Source organism: Ciona robusta, chromosome 13 (assembly GCF_009617815.1).
Source record: "Ciona robusta chromosome 13, ASM961781v2".
NCBI lineage: Eukaryota > Metazoa > Chordata > Ascidiacea > Phlebobranchia > Cionidae > Ciona > Ciona robusta.
The window spans coordinates 2,321,133-2,337,230 of NC_143247.1; the positions used below are offsets into that span (position 1 = coordinate 2,321,133).

Below are 16,098 nucleotides of genomic sequence, written 5' to 3' on the forward strand. Positions count from 1 at the left end.
TACTTGCACGGTTTTCAGTTTTCGACTTGTACAGTTTCGACTGTGATTTCAGTTACGCGAGTCACTCTTTTATATCCTCGAATTTCGCTCGAAACCAGGATTGGCTGCGTTTAACCCGATCTGGCTGACCTTTGCAGCTCTATGCTCTGGCCTTAGACCTCATGCTCTTATTTATACCTCGACCAGAAAAATAACCGATCGGCAAACATTTTAGAATTTTGTAATTTAAACTTAAAATAATTTTTTTTATGTGGGTTTAATTGCCAAAAATTCGTTTTACATTAGCCCACACGTATTATAAACGTTTTCGGAAGTCGTTTTGTACAAGCAATATTAAAATGGGCAAAAATATTGGATTACATATGCCTACGCGTTTTGCAATTAGCATTGCGGTTTAAGTATAGGCAATCCTAAAGCAGTGTAAAACGGACACAAAAATTTGTTAGATCAAAAGGAAAATTATGAAATCCCTTAATTACTGCGAAATTCCAAAGCCTAAAACCGCATAAAAATAAAACATAAATGCCCGCGTAATTATAAGCATACAAGGTAATTATAATTAGAATTTAAAATAGTTTCTAAACGCAGAAAAATGCTGCAAATTCTTCAGTAATTAATTCATTACACTAAAATATAAAATTTATCGCATTATAATTTTTTAAACCCAGAAAAAATGCAAACTAGTTTAACAATGAATGCGCCTTAACGTAAAAGCGTAAACTCTTGGGTAAAAAATACGATAAATAAAGATTAAATACATGTTTTATACCTGTCTAAATGAAATGGTTAATCTGTAAAATAAAGCTTTGCACGCTATAGTGCATTTGCTATTGTTATAATGACGTCATATACACACACGTGACTTTGTGTATATGCCCACTACGGTACATTCTTTCGCTAATCACCAAAAAACAAAATAGTCCAGTTCCTGAGCTTATTTATGCATATTTCCGCCCGAAATTTGCTGTTTAGTACAGTTTTACTACCATTTATACATCAGATGTTTTAGTATTTAGAATCCCTGGTTTTATATACAGTAAGTAATACACATATAAATATCAGTAAATTAGTTTACAGGTAAAAAACGAGGTTTTAATATAAAATAATTAACGTTTTTAGACTATATGAGCTACTTTATATGTTAAACTATGCCTGGTAGCAAGAACAGCAGAATATATAGCATATAATAAACGTTTACGTGCGTTTGTAGTAAGTAAATAAGACTATAGGTTCAAAACGAGATGTTCCTTTTATAAGGGGTTTAGCAGACACAAAAACTATGCATTAATTTACAACTATGGCTAATTACTATGTGTGAAGCAGTTATGAGTCAAACGCAATTCTGAATCACGTTATAACATTTATTAAACATTATTTTTGTGGTGGCGAACCGTAACTTCTAATTTGAATGTCTCGTCGCCAGTCTAGTCTATATTGTTTTGCAGTTTTGTACAAATGACCTCACGGTATAGGTTAATAATTACTATACGACGTCGCTTAAAAACAACAATTCAAAAACGGAATTATAACTATAGCTATTATAGGTATACAGACTATGACATTTAAAGTACTGGTTTAGCCTTGATTTGATCCGGTTTGGACTCGCTTGAACTGGCTTTTGCAGGCATGTCGCAATGCATTTTTTTGCTCAAGGTCAAACGGATCCGAAAATGATTAAATTATGAAAAAGTTTAGATTTTTTCTAGCATAGTGTATACGGGTTCAAATGTTTTATCGATACAGATAGTATTTCTAGTGCATTTCTAAATGCATGTAGTATATATATAACATCAAATTTTATTTAAATCTTCGAATACGATAACGAATATCAAGTATTTAACACAACGAAGAGAAGGGAATTAACGATATTCGTTACAAAAAAACGCGACGGGTAAAAACTATACTTGAAGAAAATTGGCGTGGCCGCTAAACCTATATATTTAAAACACTGCGTTTCACGCTTATTGTTTTATTTGGCATATAGAGCAAATAGAAATGGTTGGACTCTGCGGGAACTGCACATTATAGCTATTAAAGACAGAATCTTTGCCGGTAAAGGTAATTTGGGAGTTAATATACACAAACATTTAATAACATACGTTTTTGTAAAAAAAAAGACCTAAATTATATTTTTTTAAATAGGTATTTTCACTCCCCAAATGTTTACCAAAAAATTAAAAATCTGTAATTAAATTGGCGGGAAAATTTAACTTTCATCCGCGGTAAAAACGTCATTTTGTCAAAACTTACTACGTCATAATTCATACAGCAGTGTTAACTATTAGAACATACTTTAATACAAAGAAATATTTACTTTAAAACAGTAAATATTACTTTATTTTATATAAATACGAATCAATTTTATTCCTTTTTGAAGAAAACTGCGCTATTTCGTTAAAATGAACTTGGCGGAACAACACTAATTTTTGTTTCCAATTTCATGCATACCAAAACAATTAATCATTTTTTAGATTAGTGAATTTAGTAAAGTTGTGCTTTTTTACGTTTTTTTAAACAAAATATTAAATAAAATGCGATTAAATATGACCAGCATAGACGTTTGATTACGCTGGCCATTTTAATTTCTGTAAAATATCAAAATACCCAACAATTTCCTCGTTATTTGCGCCGATTTACGTACACCAATGTTGTAAGAATACTGGCTAATGTGGTAAAAGTACTAAAAATTGTGCGTATTTTACATTTTTTTGCTAGATATACCTTCAAAACTACGGTAAGATCTACGTTTTGCATTATAAAATGTATTTTTACGGGTTATTCAATTTACCCATATTTTACATTATATATATAAATGTATAATGTTACGAACGGATGAATTAAACTCATTTATTCTTGCGTGGGGGCAACGACAGTCGTTATAACAAGGGTGTTTTGTTTCATACACCTCATGCCTGCTTACGAGTTACACGTATGTAACTTTATGGGTAACTATTTTTTATAATTAAAAAAATGTATGACTGACAATATAACACATTACATTTATATATTGTATACCGTACTATAGCAATGGGCTATTTAAATATAAAGACCATGCGTGTTTTTAAATGGACAACACTAGGGTATTTAAAATGACGTCATATCCAGACGAGTTTTGTTTTGAAATGTGATCGCAAATTTCTGTAGCGTAACACGGTAGAGTAGTTCTGTGCGTTTTGTTTACTAAGTACACTAGATTTAAACCGGTATTCGTTCATGCGGTCGCTTTAACAAAATTTAAAGGTAACTTATTTATCCTCGCGTGGCGGGGCAACGGTAGTCGTTATGACATTGGTGTTCTGTTTCATACACCTCGTGCCCGCTTAGGAGTTACTTTTAACCATAGTTAAAAATGGTATTTTAATACATGTTAATTAAACAGCTATATAAGACTGAACTAAATAACTTTGTATTTAAATGTGTGTATATATATATGTGTGTTATTATATATTTTATAATATAATTAAATGTAAATGTGTAAAAAAGAAGTATTTTTTCTAAGTTGTTAACCTAAACCGAATTTATTAAACAAGATAGAAAAAACTCCAAGTTTATAAGGCAAATTATTTTTTCTTTTGTGACGGGGTAACTGCAGTCATTATAACACCGGTGTTCTGTTTTATACCCCTCATGTGTCATGTCCACTTACGAGATACCACAGATCCAACTTTGTGGGTGATTATTTTGGGAGATTTTTTATATATATGGCTGAAAAGTTAGACAACCCTTAAGGGTCCACTAGGTTAAATTTTTTGAATATTTTTTAAATAAAACCTTTTAAATATTGTCTTGCCAATTCTAGTTTAGAACGTGTATAGGTTTAAAACACTTGAAGTATGAGGTGTCCTGTTTCATACACCTCGTGCGCTTCGGGGTTTTTAAACATAGTAAAAAATGATGTTTTAATACAATGTGTTAATTAAACAGCTATATAAGGCTGAACTAACTAATTTTGTATTTAAATATAATGTATATTTATATGTGTCTGTATTTTTAGGTATAATCGTATGTAAATCTATAATGTAGATGTAGGGTTTTTTTTTCCAAATTGTTAACCTAATTAAACCGTATTTATTTATTAAACATAATAGGAAAATTTATAAAAATTAGCGAGGTAAATTGTTACCTTTTGCGATACTTAACCACAGTCAATATGACACGGATCTTCTGTTTCATACACCTCCTGCCAGCTTACAGATCCAACTTTGTGGGTAATTATTTTGGGAGATTTTTATATATGGCTGAAAAGTTAGCCAACCCATGAGGGTCCACTGGGTTCAATTTTTGCGAAAACTTTTGAATATTTTTTAAATAAAACCTTTTAAATATTGTCTTGCCAATTCTAGTTTAGAACGTGTATAGGTTTAAAACACTTGAAGTATGAAGTGCGTTTAAAGTGTGGTGAAAAAGCCACTTGATTCTTAGCTATCTGTTCTGTCATTCGGGCAGAAAGACTTTTTTTAACTTAATGTTATCTAGTTTAAAAAGTTTCGTTTTAAGTTTTCGGTGCAGATTTTTAGCTTAAATGATGTTTCCACAGTATTCTTTGGCAGCATTGTTTCCAAAAACTAAATTAACATAGTTTGAATGTTATGTTGTATTTATAAAATAGACAATTTATTTCTGTGTGTTTTTATGTTTGTATGAATAAATTGATGACAGCTTAAATTATTTAAATTTATAACACAGGTGTTTTGTTTCATTTAGTGATCGCTTACGAGTTACATGTATGTAACTTTGTGGGTGATATTTTATTTTCTGTCATATTTTACTACCGAGAAAAAAGAAAGACTATTATAGCTCTTTGAGTTTATTGTGTAATGACCATAGATCCATACCATATTAACTTTGTATACATTGCTCATTTTTTGTGTGGCACACACTGACACACAAAGTTACATTAATTTTCGACAGGAAATTGCAAGTTATATCAAATTTTGATTTTTGTAACAGTTGACGAATACTAATAGTTTTTGTTAAAAAGCAAAAATGCCACTAGCATGCAAGAGCAGAGTTCAGAACACAGAATCCCTCACAAAAGAAGAAAGCAAGTTATTTATAAAAAGAATGTTAGCAATTTCTACCTCAAACATTACCTATAACAGACAGTTATTTCATGACAGTGCATATTCAGACAGAACAATTAAAGGGATTGGCACAACATTTAAAATATTAAAAGAGAAAGAAACGGGTGGCCCTGGAAAAGTGACAGAATGGATCCATGGAGCATTTGACGCCATTGATAAAGGCTGTTTAAAACAAGTCGTATTTGCTCTACTAAGTGATGAAAATGACCCGCATAGTATAATAGAAACATATTCATACAACATCACATATGAAAATGGGACTCTGGTTACTACAGCAAAAGTTGGGGACCAAACAACGAAAATTCTAACTGTACCGACAAAAGCTGAGACCCAGGAATCCATTGAAAGCTACCTACGTAATCTGAAAACTTTGACAAGCCATTTAGGGGCTCTACCACCTGTATCTTACATGACCATGAGGCTTTTGTATTATGACGATAAAAAACCTGAAAATTATCAGCCCCCTGGTTTTGAAGAGGCCTTTGAAAGCGACACACTTCGTCTCACAGAGCGGCAAATTAATATAAAAGTGGGGAAAATTCTAACACCATACAATACCATGAAGCTTAACGTATTCACCCCTGAAGACCAGTTTACTAGAAACGATATAAATTCTGAAGCCAGTAAGAGCGCTATGGATGTAGACATACAAGAAGATAAGGGCGTTCGTTGCCCATGTGACGATGTAGACGATGACGACTTAATGATCCAATGTTCTAACTGTAAATACTGGCAACACGCAATATGCTACTGTATCTACAATGAGTCAAAAACGCCAAGTTCCCATATTTGTCATATATGTTGTGACACTGGGAACCAGGAATGTACTGATCCTACTTTAGCCAATATACCAGCAGAGCAGCAGAAAACATTATGTCTTTGGAGAAGACTACTGCTTAAGTGCCTAGAGTTAGATACAGTTAATATAAACGTTATTACGTCCACTTTTCTATGCTCAAAAGCTATGGCTCAAAAGTTGCTTAAAAGGTTAATTGATAAAGAAGCAGTGTCTGTTATGAAAAACCATAAAAAAATAGTAAATAAGAGAATTTTAAAAGCAGTTTTTAAAGAGGATATTAAGGACACATATGATACTTTTACCAATCACCCCAGTCAAATTTTGCAGCCTGTTCAGAACACCATATTTCCAAAACCCAAAATCCCTACAAAAAGGCAACAGTTTATTGGGAAACATTCTCTTAACACATATGATACAGAAGCAGCCATGTCAATACTCACAAGCCAGACGTCTTTAGATGATTTTGACAGGCGTTCTGCAGGGCAGCGGAAAAGACAGAGAATGTCAAAACAAAAATGCCACCCTGTTAAAAACCAATAAAGTTTTTTTTTTGTTTTTTGCTAAAAATGTGAACAGTAAGCTATATTATTATTGTTTTGCTTTTTTTAATAAGCAGATATATATAATTTTTTCGGTGTTTTTTTTGTTTTTTTGCTAAAAATGTAAATAGTAAAACCTATATAATTGTTTTGTTAATTAATTTTTTTTGTTTTTTTTTTATTAAAAATGTGTCTATAAAATGTTTCAATTTAATTTTTTTTACTTGTTTTTTTTTTAATGTTGTTTTGAAATTAAATAATGATTGTTACATTAGCAGTTCTTGAATTTAAATATTTTGTTGTTTTGTTCTTTCTAGGTAGTATCACTGACAATGTGGCTGCCTACGTTTTATGTAGTTTTACTTTTTAACATTTTTAAAACTGTGCTCTGCCAATTCACTGTAGCAAATGGGATACACTCGTTCGGATACTTTAATGGCACGTCTAAAGCAAAACTCTCGAATGTGTTGGATGTTTTAAGACCGCAAACTGGATTTTCTTTTAGAACTTGTATGGATCATGGGACCTTATTTTATCAGGTATGAAGTTCTTAACTTGCTGTGTTTATGCAGTGTTTTCAATAGCATAGCATAAGCATAGGCGTTATGTTTTTTAGATTTTTTAAGGGAACTTGTCAAACATAGGGAACCTCATTGATTAATGTGTTGAACTTAAATGCAATATACTTTGGCTCTGCTTGTTTGTATAGACACCTAACAGCAGGGTAAAATCTATGTCAGCCTCAAAAAGATGGCGTTCTAACTAAGTGATTACTGGTTCAAGGTTGATTACCGCTACCATTGTGAGCATATCCTTAAGCAAGACACCTAATAGTAATTTCTCCAACTCAGTGGTCCTTTATGGGTTATCCAAATTATCAGCCATACATTCAAAAATTTAGTATTATAAATTGTAATGTATTTTTTTTTTCAGAGAAACATAATTGGAGACAGCATAACTTTAAAGCTTGATAATGGTGACGTTATATTCTCCCTTCAATCTGTTGTTGACAACATAAATACCTCTGTAAGTTATGAAGGTAACTTTAACAACAATGAATGGATTCATGTTATGTTTCAACACAACTCTACTACTGACCAGGTATGTGGTATAGGTGTCTAACATGGATATACATACATATAATGGCCCAAATCTGGTCTAAATCAAAGTACCCATGGAATTCCTAACTGTAGCCTGTAGGACTTCACTCATATAGAATAGAATGCGCATATACAATGTTAGGTTAATGGCCCTCCACCATGCAAGAATAAATCAAGTTACATTCAGTTATTCAAAGTTATATACGCGGTAACTCGTAAGTGGGCACGAGGTGTATGAAACAGAACACCTGTGTTATAAAGACTCTCGCTGGCCCACAACACAAAAAAGGCAACTTACTTTATTCATGTTATTCTTGTCTGCAACAGTTAATATTACAGCTGTGTTTTTATTTTATCCAGGGTTCCAACTTATACTTATCTATTGGTAACCATACTAACTTGCTGTACAACTCCATTATGGATCCAACTATATTTAACATGGAATTTTCTGAAAGTAGTGTCACTTTTATTGGTGGCAATGAAGGTATAAATTAAATATAAATAAAACATATTTTTATTCTGTTACTTCTTACTATTTTCTGCATTAGTGTATAAAACAAAATAATGGAAAATAAATTAAATAATGACATAATAGTACTGTGGGGGAAGATTGGACACCTTTAGCACAGGATATGTTTTTTGTTTACTACCAAATGGGACAAGAAAATAGAACGAAAAGGTGTCCCATCCTCCTCCAACCTACTATATTAACCTAAAACATGTAATACTAATATATTATGTTTAACTTATAGATCCAAATGGAAATTTCAATGGCTGTTTATCCTCTGGGCCATACTTTAATTTTCAAGCTTATAATGGAACTAATGTTCAATGGAATAATTGCCCATTACTCAGTACAAACATATGTGGTAAGCCAAACGTATTTTATTTTTTATCTTTAGTCATGGTAATAAAAACCGGAAAAGTTTAGAAAAGTGAAAATATGTGAAGTAATGGTAAAACGACTGATGTTATAACACGCTTAACTTAAAAATAAAAACAGAACTACAAAACTTGTTCCATAAATTTGTGACTGTTACATATTTCAAGCTAGTTTTTAACTCCCCATTTTAAGCCTGGTCCCAACTGCAAATTTCGATATTTGACGCCTAACCTATGTAAAGCTAACTTCGAAATAGTTTACAAAGTAATTTTTCCTTACAGACATATGCTTATTATATATTTATACTAAAGTGGAGCCATGGGAGAAGATGGGACACCTTTAGCACGTAATATCGAAATATCCTGATTGTGTTTTAAACAATTAACAACCGTCTATGGGAGTCGTGCCGATACGATTTTATAACTCTTTGAATGTTTACTACTAAATGGAACAGAAAAAAAAATAATGAAAAAGTGTCCCATCTTCCCCCACCCTACTAAATATAGCAAAACAATTTTAAACAGAAGATACATTCTATGATATTTATATATTTCTATATCAACTTTTACACAGGTCCAAGATGCAATGATTCTATTTGCCACAATGGTACTTGCATTGCAACAAATAGTGAAATATCTTGCCAATGCCCAAACAATACATATGGACTATTATGTCAGTACACTGGTTATAACCCATGCTTAAATACAACATGTGGTAATGGTACTTGTACAAGCTTAAATTCAAGTCATTATATCTGTATGTGTGACAAAGGTAACATTTTGGCTTAATTTGTTGGCTTTGCTTTTAGATTGTTTATAATTTGGTAGTGTGTGCTTTTGCATGTGTATGAAAAGATTAAATTGTTTTAATTATGTCTGGTATATATATATTATTTTATTCTTTTCTATGTGGGTGAGGTCCCACAGCATGGCATTGGGTCTGAGATTTGAGCCAGAGTTAGCCTATTATCCTGTCATCCAGGGTGCTACAACCCATTAGTGACCACTGGGTTAAAGAAATGTCTGTTAAGTGTTTTGCCTAAAGACACATACACCTACCAGTACCGAGCATTAAACCCGGTATCCTTCGGTTACAATGCAAGCGTCTACCTTGGCACCAGGCTGCTAGATTTGGCTTTTTATTGCAATTTAATTGCTCTACGCATGTATAGCTATATAGATTTTGCTTTGAATATAATTTTAGCTTTGCTAGTTCTATAATTCCTATGTAATTTAATTTTTGACATGGTCTGAAAAATGGCGTTTTTTTTGCATGTTTGTGAGCAGGTTTCAGGGGAGAAAATTGTGAGAACATGGTTCGTGATTGTGAATCAAATCCGTGCTATAATCACGGGATATGTCATGATCTCATTAATTCATATGAGTGAGTGATTTTGTACATAAAATAAATAAAAAAAATTCTTTTTTCAGTTTTACAAAATGTATTTTAATTATAGTAGGATGGGAAAAGATGGGACACCTTTTTGTTTATTTTTTTTCGCCCCATCTGGTAGTAAACATTTTAAAGAACTATAAAACGGTGTCCTCAACAACTCCCATAACCCGTTGTTAATTGATTAAAACACAATCAAAGATAAGGTATTTGAATATTATGTGCTAAAGGTGTCCCATCTTCCCCCACCTTACTATATATAAATACATTAAAAAAATAAATAAATAACTACATTTATAAACAGTAAATACGTCTTGAAATTACATTTGTCATTTAATATAATGTTATTGCATGGCTTTTTTGTTTAAGTAGATAATTGTGCTTGGTGTATTATTGCATGCAAAATTTATTTATTACCCAAAAGAAAAAATCCTATTTTTTTACCCGATTTAAATAAACTGTTTAAATGTATATTTTTATTTTAAATGGAGTTTAAATGCTTTTTCTTACCAAAACTCCTGTTTTAAAAGATAATGTTTCAATTTTTGTTGTACAAATATATAAAGGTATTTAAGCTAAATCTATTGTTAATATACATTAGGTGCAACTGTGAAAATACAGGCTATACTGGCCCGCAGTGTAATATGGATATAAATGAATGTAATTCCTCCCCATGTTTAAATGGTGGCACATGTTTTAACAGGTATGTATACGTTTTAATTAATTTTTATACTTGATTATTTTAGTATAAAAGTAAACTGTAAAGTGTTATATTTTTCCTAATCCTATTTATAAAACTATTTTATATTATTTTTTGTGGAAATTTGTTTTAAGGCTGCTATAACAAGAAAATACGAACAGTTTTTAAGGATATAATATATATATATATATATAGAAATAATGAAAGTTTTTTTTAACAAAGTTTCAAAATTGGGGTGGAATATTTAAAAAATGTGACAATATTCCAACAACTTAACTGTGTCCAGTTATCTTAAATTGCCTCTGCCCCTGGGGCGAAATGACTCATTTTTAAATTTTAACAATGTTTTTTTGTCACTTTTTAAGTGACAGGACAAATAAACCAAAAAAAAATAGTATTGCCAGTTTTCCACTCCCTTTACATAATATTTTCTGATTTTAAGATATTATATATATATATAGGCTATACATTCATTATTCATATATATATAATTATACCATATATCTTAAAATGGTTTGTCCATGTTTTACTTATGCTTTGTTTGTTTTTTATTTATATTTTTCTAATGCAACTTTAATAAACACTACTTTTATATCCTTTTTTGACTCCTTTGGTTTCTAAAAATAATTTTTATTCTAATATTTCTGCTTTTCGGCAAGACTTGGTCAGAATTGGTAAAATGTTTTAAAAACAACATTTTTATACCAGGTAGGCCGAAAAAATACAATTCTACATTATGCCTGTTAGCAGAGTAACAGATACTGAATTATTGTTTAGAATTGGTGATTACATTTGCCTGTGTACACCTGGTTTTGAAGGTATCAATTGTGATGTTAATATTAATGAATGTAAATCAAATCCATGCTTAAATGAGGGAGTGTGTATAGATGGAATCAACAGCTATTCCTGCCAATGTGATCTGGGCTATTATGGTAAGAATTTTACTCCCTGTTTAATTATTATTGAAATTTTATTATGTGCTAGTACCTTAAACATGGGGTGGAATTTACACCCAACACCCTGTATTTTAAACATGGGGTAGAATTTACACCCAACACCCTGTACTTTAAACATGGGGTGGAATTTACACCCAACACCCTGTACTTTAAACATGGGGTGGAATTTACACCCAACACCCTGTATTTTAAACATGGGGTGGAATTTACACCCAACACCCTGTACTTTAAACATGGGGTGGAATTTACACCCAACACCCTGTACTTTAAAAAAAAACAACAAAGTTACATAGGTGGTAACTCATTAAAGGGCACAAGGTGTATGAAACAGAACATCCATGTTATAACAACTATCATTACCTGCTATACTAGGGAAAACTTGAATTTTGAATTCACTCATTCAATTAAACCCAATATAAAACATACAGGCACAAGATGTGAGAATGAGGTTGACAACTGTATTGGCAATCAATGCAATCCTATAACTGAAGTTTGTATTAGTGAACCTACAAGACACTACTGTGTGTGCAAGAAGGGTTATGGAGGTATTTATGTGAATGAATTAAAAATGTATTTTGTGAATGACTTATTTTACCATGTTTGTCATTTTTTCTGTGATTTTAAGCATTAATTTTTCTTTGTTTATGGTTATTTGGGGTGTGTTAAAATACAGTTATACTTATGGTTGTCAACTTGTCATACATAGGGAACCTCATTGATTAATGTGGTGAATGCAATATACTTTGTCTCTACTTGTTTGTATAGACACCTAACAGCAGGGTAAAGCCATTTTCCGCTTAAAACTGGGGTAATAAAATATATGAAGTCACCCTGTTTCAGAAATTGTGATAACATGTCAGTATGTCACCCCTTACAGTAACCCTAAAGCTATAGGTAAAAGGGACCCAAATTTGGGACCCATTTAACAGCCTATAGTTTATTCCATATAGAGTTATACAAAGTGTTTTACATTTGGTTTTAAAACAGTTATATTCTACAGGTGCAAACTGTACAGATGTAAATGAATGCTTAAGTGACCCATGCTTGAACAATGCTACTTGTGTAAATGGAATAGACAAGTTTACATGCATATGCATGCCTGGTTATGCAGGTCAGTTGTTTTATGTATATATGTAACTTCTTACTTTATCCTTGCCTGGCAAAAAAACGACAGTCAGTATAACACGGGTGTTTTTGTTTCATACACACGTGCCTGCTTACGAAATACCATGTATGTTACTTTGCGATTTTTTTTCTTTTTTATGTATGGCTGATAATTTGGACAACCCATTAGTGACCACTATGTTAAAGTTATTTTTGTTAAGTGTCTTGCCAAGGGAATTTCATAAAGTATATATCTCAAAATTTAGGAAGCATGAAGCTAAAGCCGTCACAAAGCTTTCTTGGAGTAAAATATAGCGGTTTTGCTGCTGTGAGTTCAAATTTTTAACCTGCATTAATCAGTAAACATAATAATTAAACAATTCTAACTTATTGGTTGTAATGTTTACTGATTAATGCAGTGTAGAAAATTCAGGGTTGGCCTGCCTACCCTGCCACCCCAGGTTTGGTGCCTATTATGCCCAGAAGCAGTGTATCTTTTTTGGTGTGCCAATTTTCTTTCTGCTAGGTGGCAGTAGTGTTCAATTGGAATCATTTGCTTTCTTTCTTTTTGTAAACTGAGATAACATTAACATCTAACAGTGGTATCCAGTTAGAGCTTAAAAAGTTGAATAAGATTATAGTATAGGCAGATATCTATTGTGATGAGATAATATATATATACATATTATTAATGTATATAACGTTAATAATATTAATAAAGACAGAGTTTTATTCCTACTCTAACATTAGAATTGTCTTGTTATAACTTTAGGTAATTAGTTATTTAGTTGTATTGTATGCCAGATAGTCTAAAGCTTTAAAAATACTTACTAAAATATATAAATAATCATTTTGTGCAGATTTTTTCAGTTTAAATATTATAGTTCACTGTGCATATGACTTAATTGTTATTAGTTGTATTAACTTGTATATATTTTATGTTTTAGTTGTATTTTAGGTTTGGACACTCACATACATGTAACCTCTTTAATATAATTGCAAATATAGACCAAGTTACTACACTATATCCTATCTAATAAAAACTGGCTTGTTAAATCAGCTTAGATTTGTGAATGGACTACAATAACCTCATGCTGTGTTGCCTTATTTAACGGTAGATAAACCAGATTAGTCTTTCATTGTTCACTGCTCAACGAAATGGCTTGTTTTATCTGTCAGTAGCAGTTGTCATTATATAGATAGTGTTGAATTTATGAAATAGTTTATGTGTGTATGTGTTAGCTTTATTTAAAGGACTGTTTTTGTGTATAAATAACAAAATATTAAGTGTGTATATTTCTATATATATGTATGTATAAGATTTTCTATTTTTAATGCAAATTTACAATGGTTAATTTAATATTTATTATATTTATTATTAAACTTGTTGTCAGTTAGACAGTTAAATTTTAGCAAAACATGTGTTATAAAAACTATCATTTTTAATATTTTAAAGATATATATATAGTATATACACTGTAGGCCAGAAGCCTATACTGTAAAATTAAACTAACTATATTTATATATTTTATTGTTATTCAATTTAGCCTACAAGACAACTATAATAAGCTGTAATGGTTAAAATGTGTTCATAAAATCTTTGTTAACTAAAATTGCTTGAAAATTGATATTAAAATTGAGGTCTGATCAGTTTTATTACAAAACCTCATTTTATTTATTTTTAAATTGTTAAAACAGCAGATTTCATCTTCAAGTTTTGTTTGTTTTGCATTGAGTCTTTGTTTATTAAGTACTTAATTAGTATTACTGCGTAAATTGACTTTTAGTAAACAAATTCCTAATTGAGTTTATTTGTTTTTTTACTGTAGGAGTTTGTTTATATTTGTTTAGTTAATTAAAAAACCATTTGCTATTTAATTGTCTGTGACTCTAAGCATGTCTAATGTTTTGTAAAGTATTGTGCTTTAAAGACACTTAACGGCAATTGCTCCAACCAATTGGTCACTAATGGGTTATCTAAATGTCAGCCATATTATAAACAAACAAAAAAACACAACCACAAACTTACATACATGGTAACTCATAAGCAGGAACGAGGTGTATGAAACAGAACACCCGTGTTATAACGACTGTCACTGCCCCGCCACCCGAAGATGAATAAGTTACATTAATTTATACATCTTCTTGTGACATAAAGCAGACACTCTATCTATTACTCACTGACCATTCGTTTATCTTGAATCCTAGACAGTCAATCTCTTATGTAGGGTTATATAGGTTATGTAGTTAATGTATTTATGTGTGAATTTTAATGGTTAAAGTATGTGTATATATATATAAATAATTTATAAGTTGTAAACTGTTGCATTTTTTGCACCTGGGTTTATTAGAATTCGTGAATTCGGTATGAGAAATGGATTTTAGATATTTGCACTATAGAATGGGGTGTATCTTCTATGATACTGTAAAATATTGTACACTATTTCAGAATTTAAAATCTGTTTCTATTTTTTAATAAATTTTACTAAAATTTATTTAATAGCGTCTTTGCAATTAGGCCTATGTTATATACCAATTGAATTGAGATTCTTAATTCAGATACTTAAGAACAAGGAATTGAATTTGAAGTAGTTTAAGTCTTAATAAGTGTTTAATTGCTCTTAAGTCTTTGTCTGGTGTACTTGTATGTAATGAAGAGTTCCTTATGCTATTAATAAGATACATGATGCAATGCATTATACATCTAAATATTTACATAGTCTTTATATGTATAGTACTGTGGGGAAAATGGGACACCTTTAGCGCATAATATCCAAATATCCTGATCGTTTTTAAACAATTAACAACGGTCTATGGGGGTCGTGAGGATACGGTTTGATAATTCTTTAGGCTTTTTTTGTTTATTATCAAATGGTACGAGAAAAAAGAGTAAAAAGGTTGTCCCATCTTCTCCCACCCTACTATACACAGATAATTTATTATAAATCAATTGTAAATAATTATAGATGATAGTAGCTTTGATGTGTGGCCTAAATATACAAGTGTGTACCCTATTATCACCCCAGGTTTGGCGCCTATGAATAAAATAGACCCTATATAAAAACAGTTCTGTATTAATATTAATTATATATAAAAGGAATTTTATTGATTTTTATTTTTAAGCTGTGTTATACATTTTATTTAGTACATTTTATTTAGTGGTCACTAATGGGCTGTCAAAATTGTCAGCCATGTTACAAACATAAACAATCACCCACAAAGTTACATACTTGGTAACTCATAAGCGAGCACGAGGTATATGAAACAGATCACCTGTGTTATAAGGACTGTTGTTTTTCCGCCACACGTGGATAAAAAAGTTACATTCATTCATTCGAATACAGCATAGTTATAGGGAATGTACTGTAATATTTCAAAACATGAAGACGTGTAACTTGTTTATTATTGGATTTATTCTATCTAACATAACAGGTAAAAACCAAAGCCATATGCAACTGTAAACTATTTGTATATTATGCTGTTGCTACTTGGCATAATATAGTACTTTAATCTGGTCTTATAGCATATTGTACAATTTTGA

At 31.1% G+C, this 16,098-nt stretch overlaps 2 protein-coding genes across 6 annotated transcripts in view; both read left to right on the top strand.

The window, feature by feature from the left end:
• The first annotated feature begins 957 nt into the window (after positions 1-957).
• Positions 958-6,739, top strand: LOC149725758 (HORMA domain-containing protein 2-like). The gene has a single exon (XM_089891021.1). It carries the CDS (start codon positions 4,987-4,989, stop codon positions 6,421-6,423), a length of 1,437 nt encoding a protein of 478 aa, XP_089747147.1. The 5' UTR covers positions 958-4,986; the 3' UTR covers positions 6,424-6,739.
• LOC149725759 (protein crumbs-like) overlaps positions 6,718-16,098 on the top strand; it is a 30,104-nt gene continuing 20,723 nt past the window's right edge. For 3 of the 5 annotated variants that reach the window (XM_089890986.1, XM_089890989.1, XM_089890988.1), the window contains exons 1-10: positions 6,718-6,961; positions 7,356-7,523; positions 7,883-8,006; positions 8,275-8,391; positions 8,979-9,176; positions 9,692-9,788; positions 10,399-10,500; positions 11,275-11,429; positions 11,882-11,998; positions 12,454-12,564. In XM_089890986.1, the coding sequence (XP_089747112.1) occupies positions 6,755-6,961; positions 7,356-7,523; positions 7,883-8,006; positions 8,275-8,391; positions 8,979-9,176; positions 9,692-9,788; positions 10,399-10,500; positions 11,275-11,429; positions 11,882-11,998; positions 12,454-12,564 (1,396 nt within the window). In that variant the 5' untranslated portion in view covers positions 6,718-6,754. Of the gene's footprint in view, positions 6,962-7,355; positions 7,524-7,882; positions 8,007-8,274; positions 8,392-8,978; positions 9,177-9,691; positions 9,789-10,398; positions 10,501-11,274; positions 11,430-11,881; positions 11,999-12,453; positions 12,565-16,098 lie in introns of those variants that run through there. The other 2 variants (XM_089890987.1, XM_089890990.1) reach the window with 2 other exon arrangements.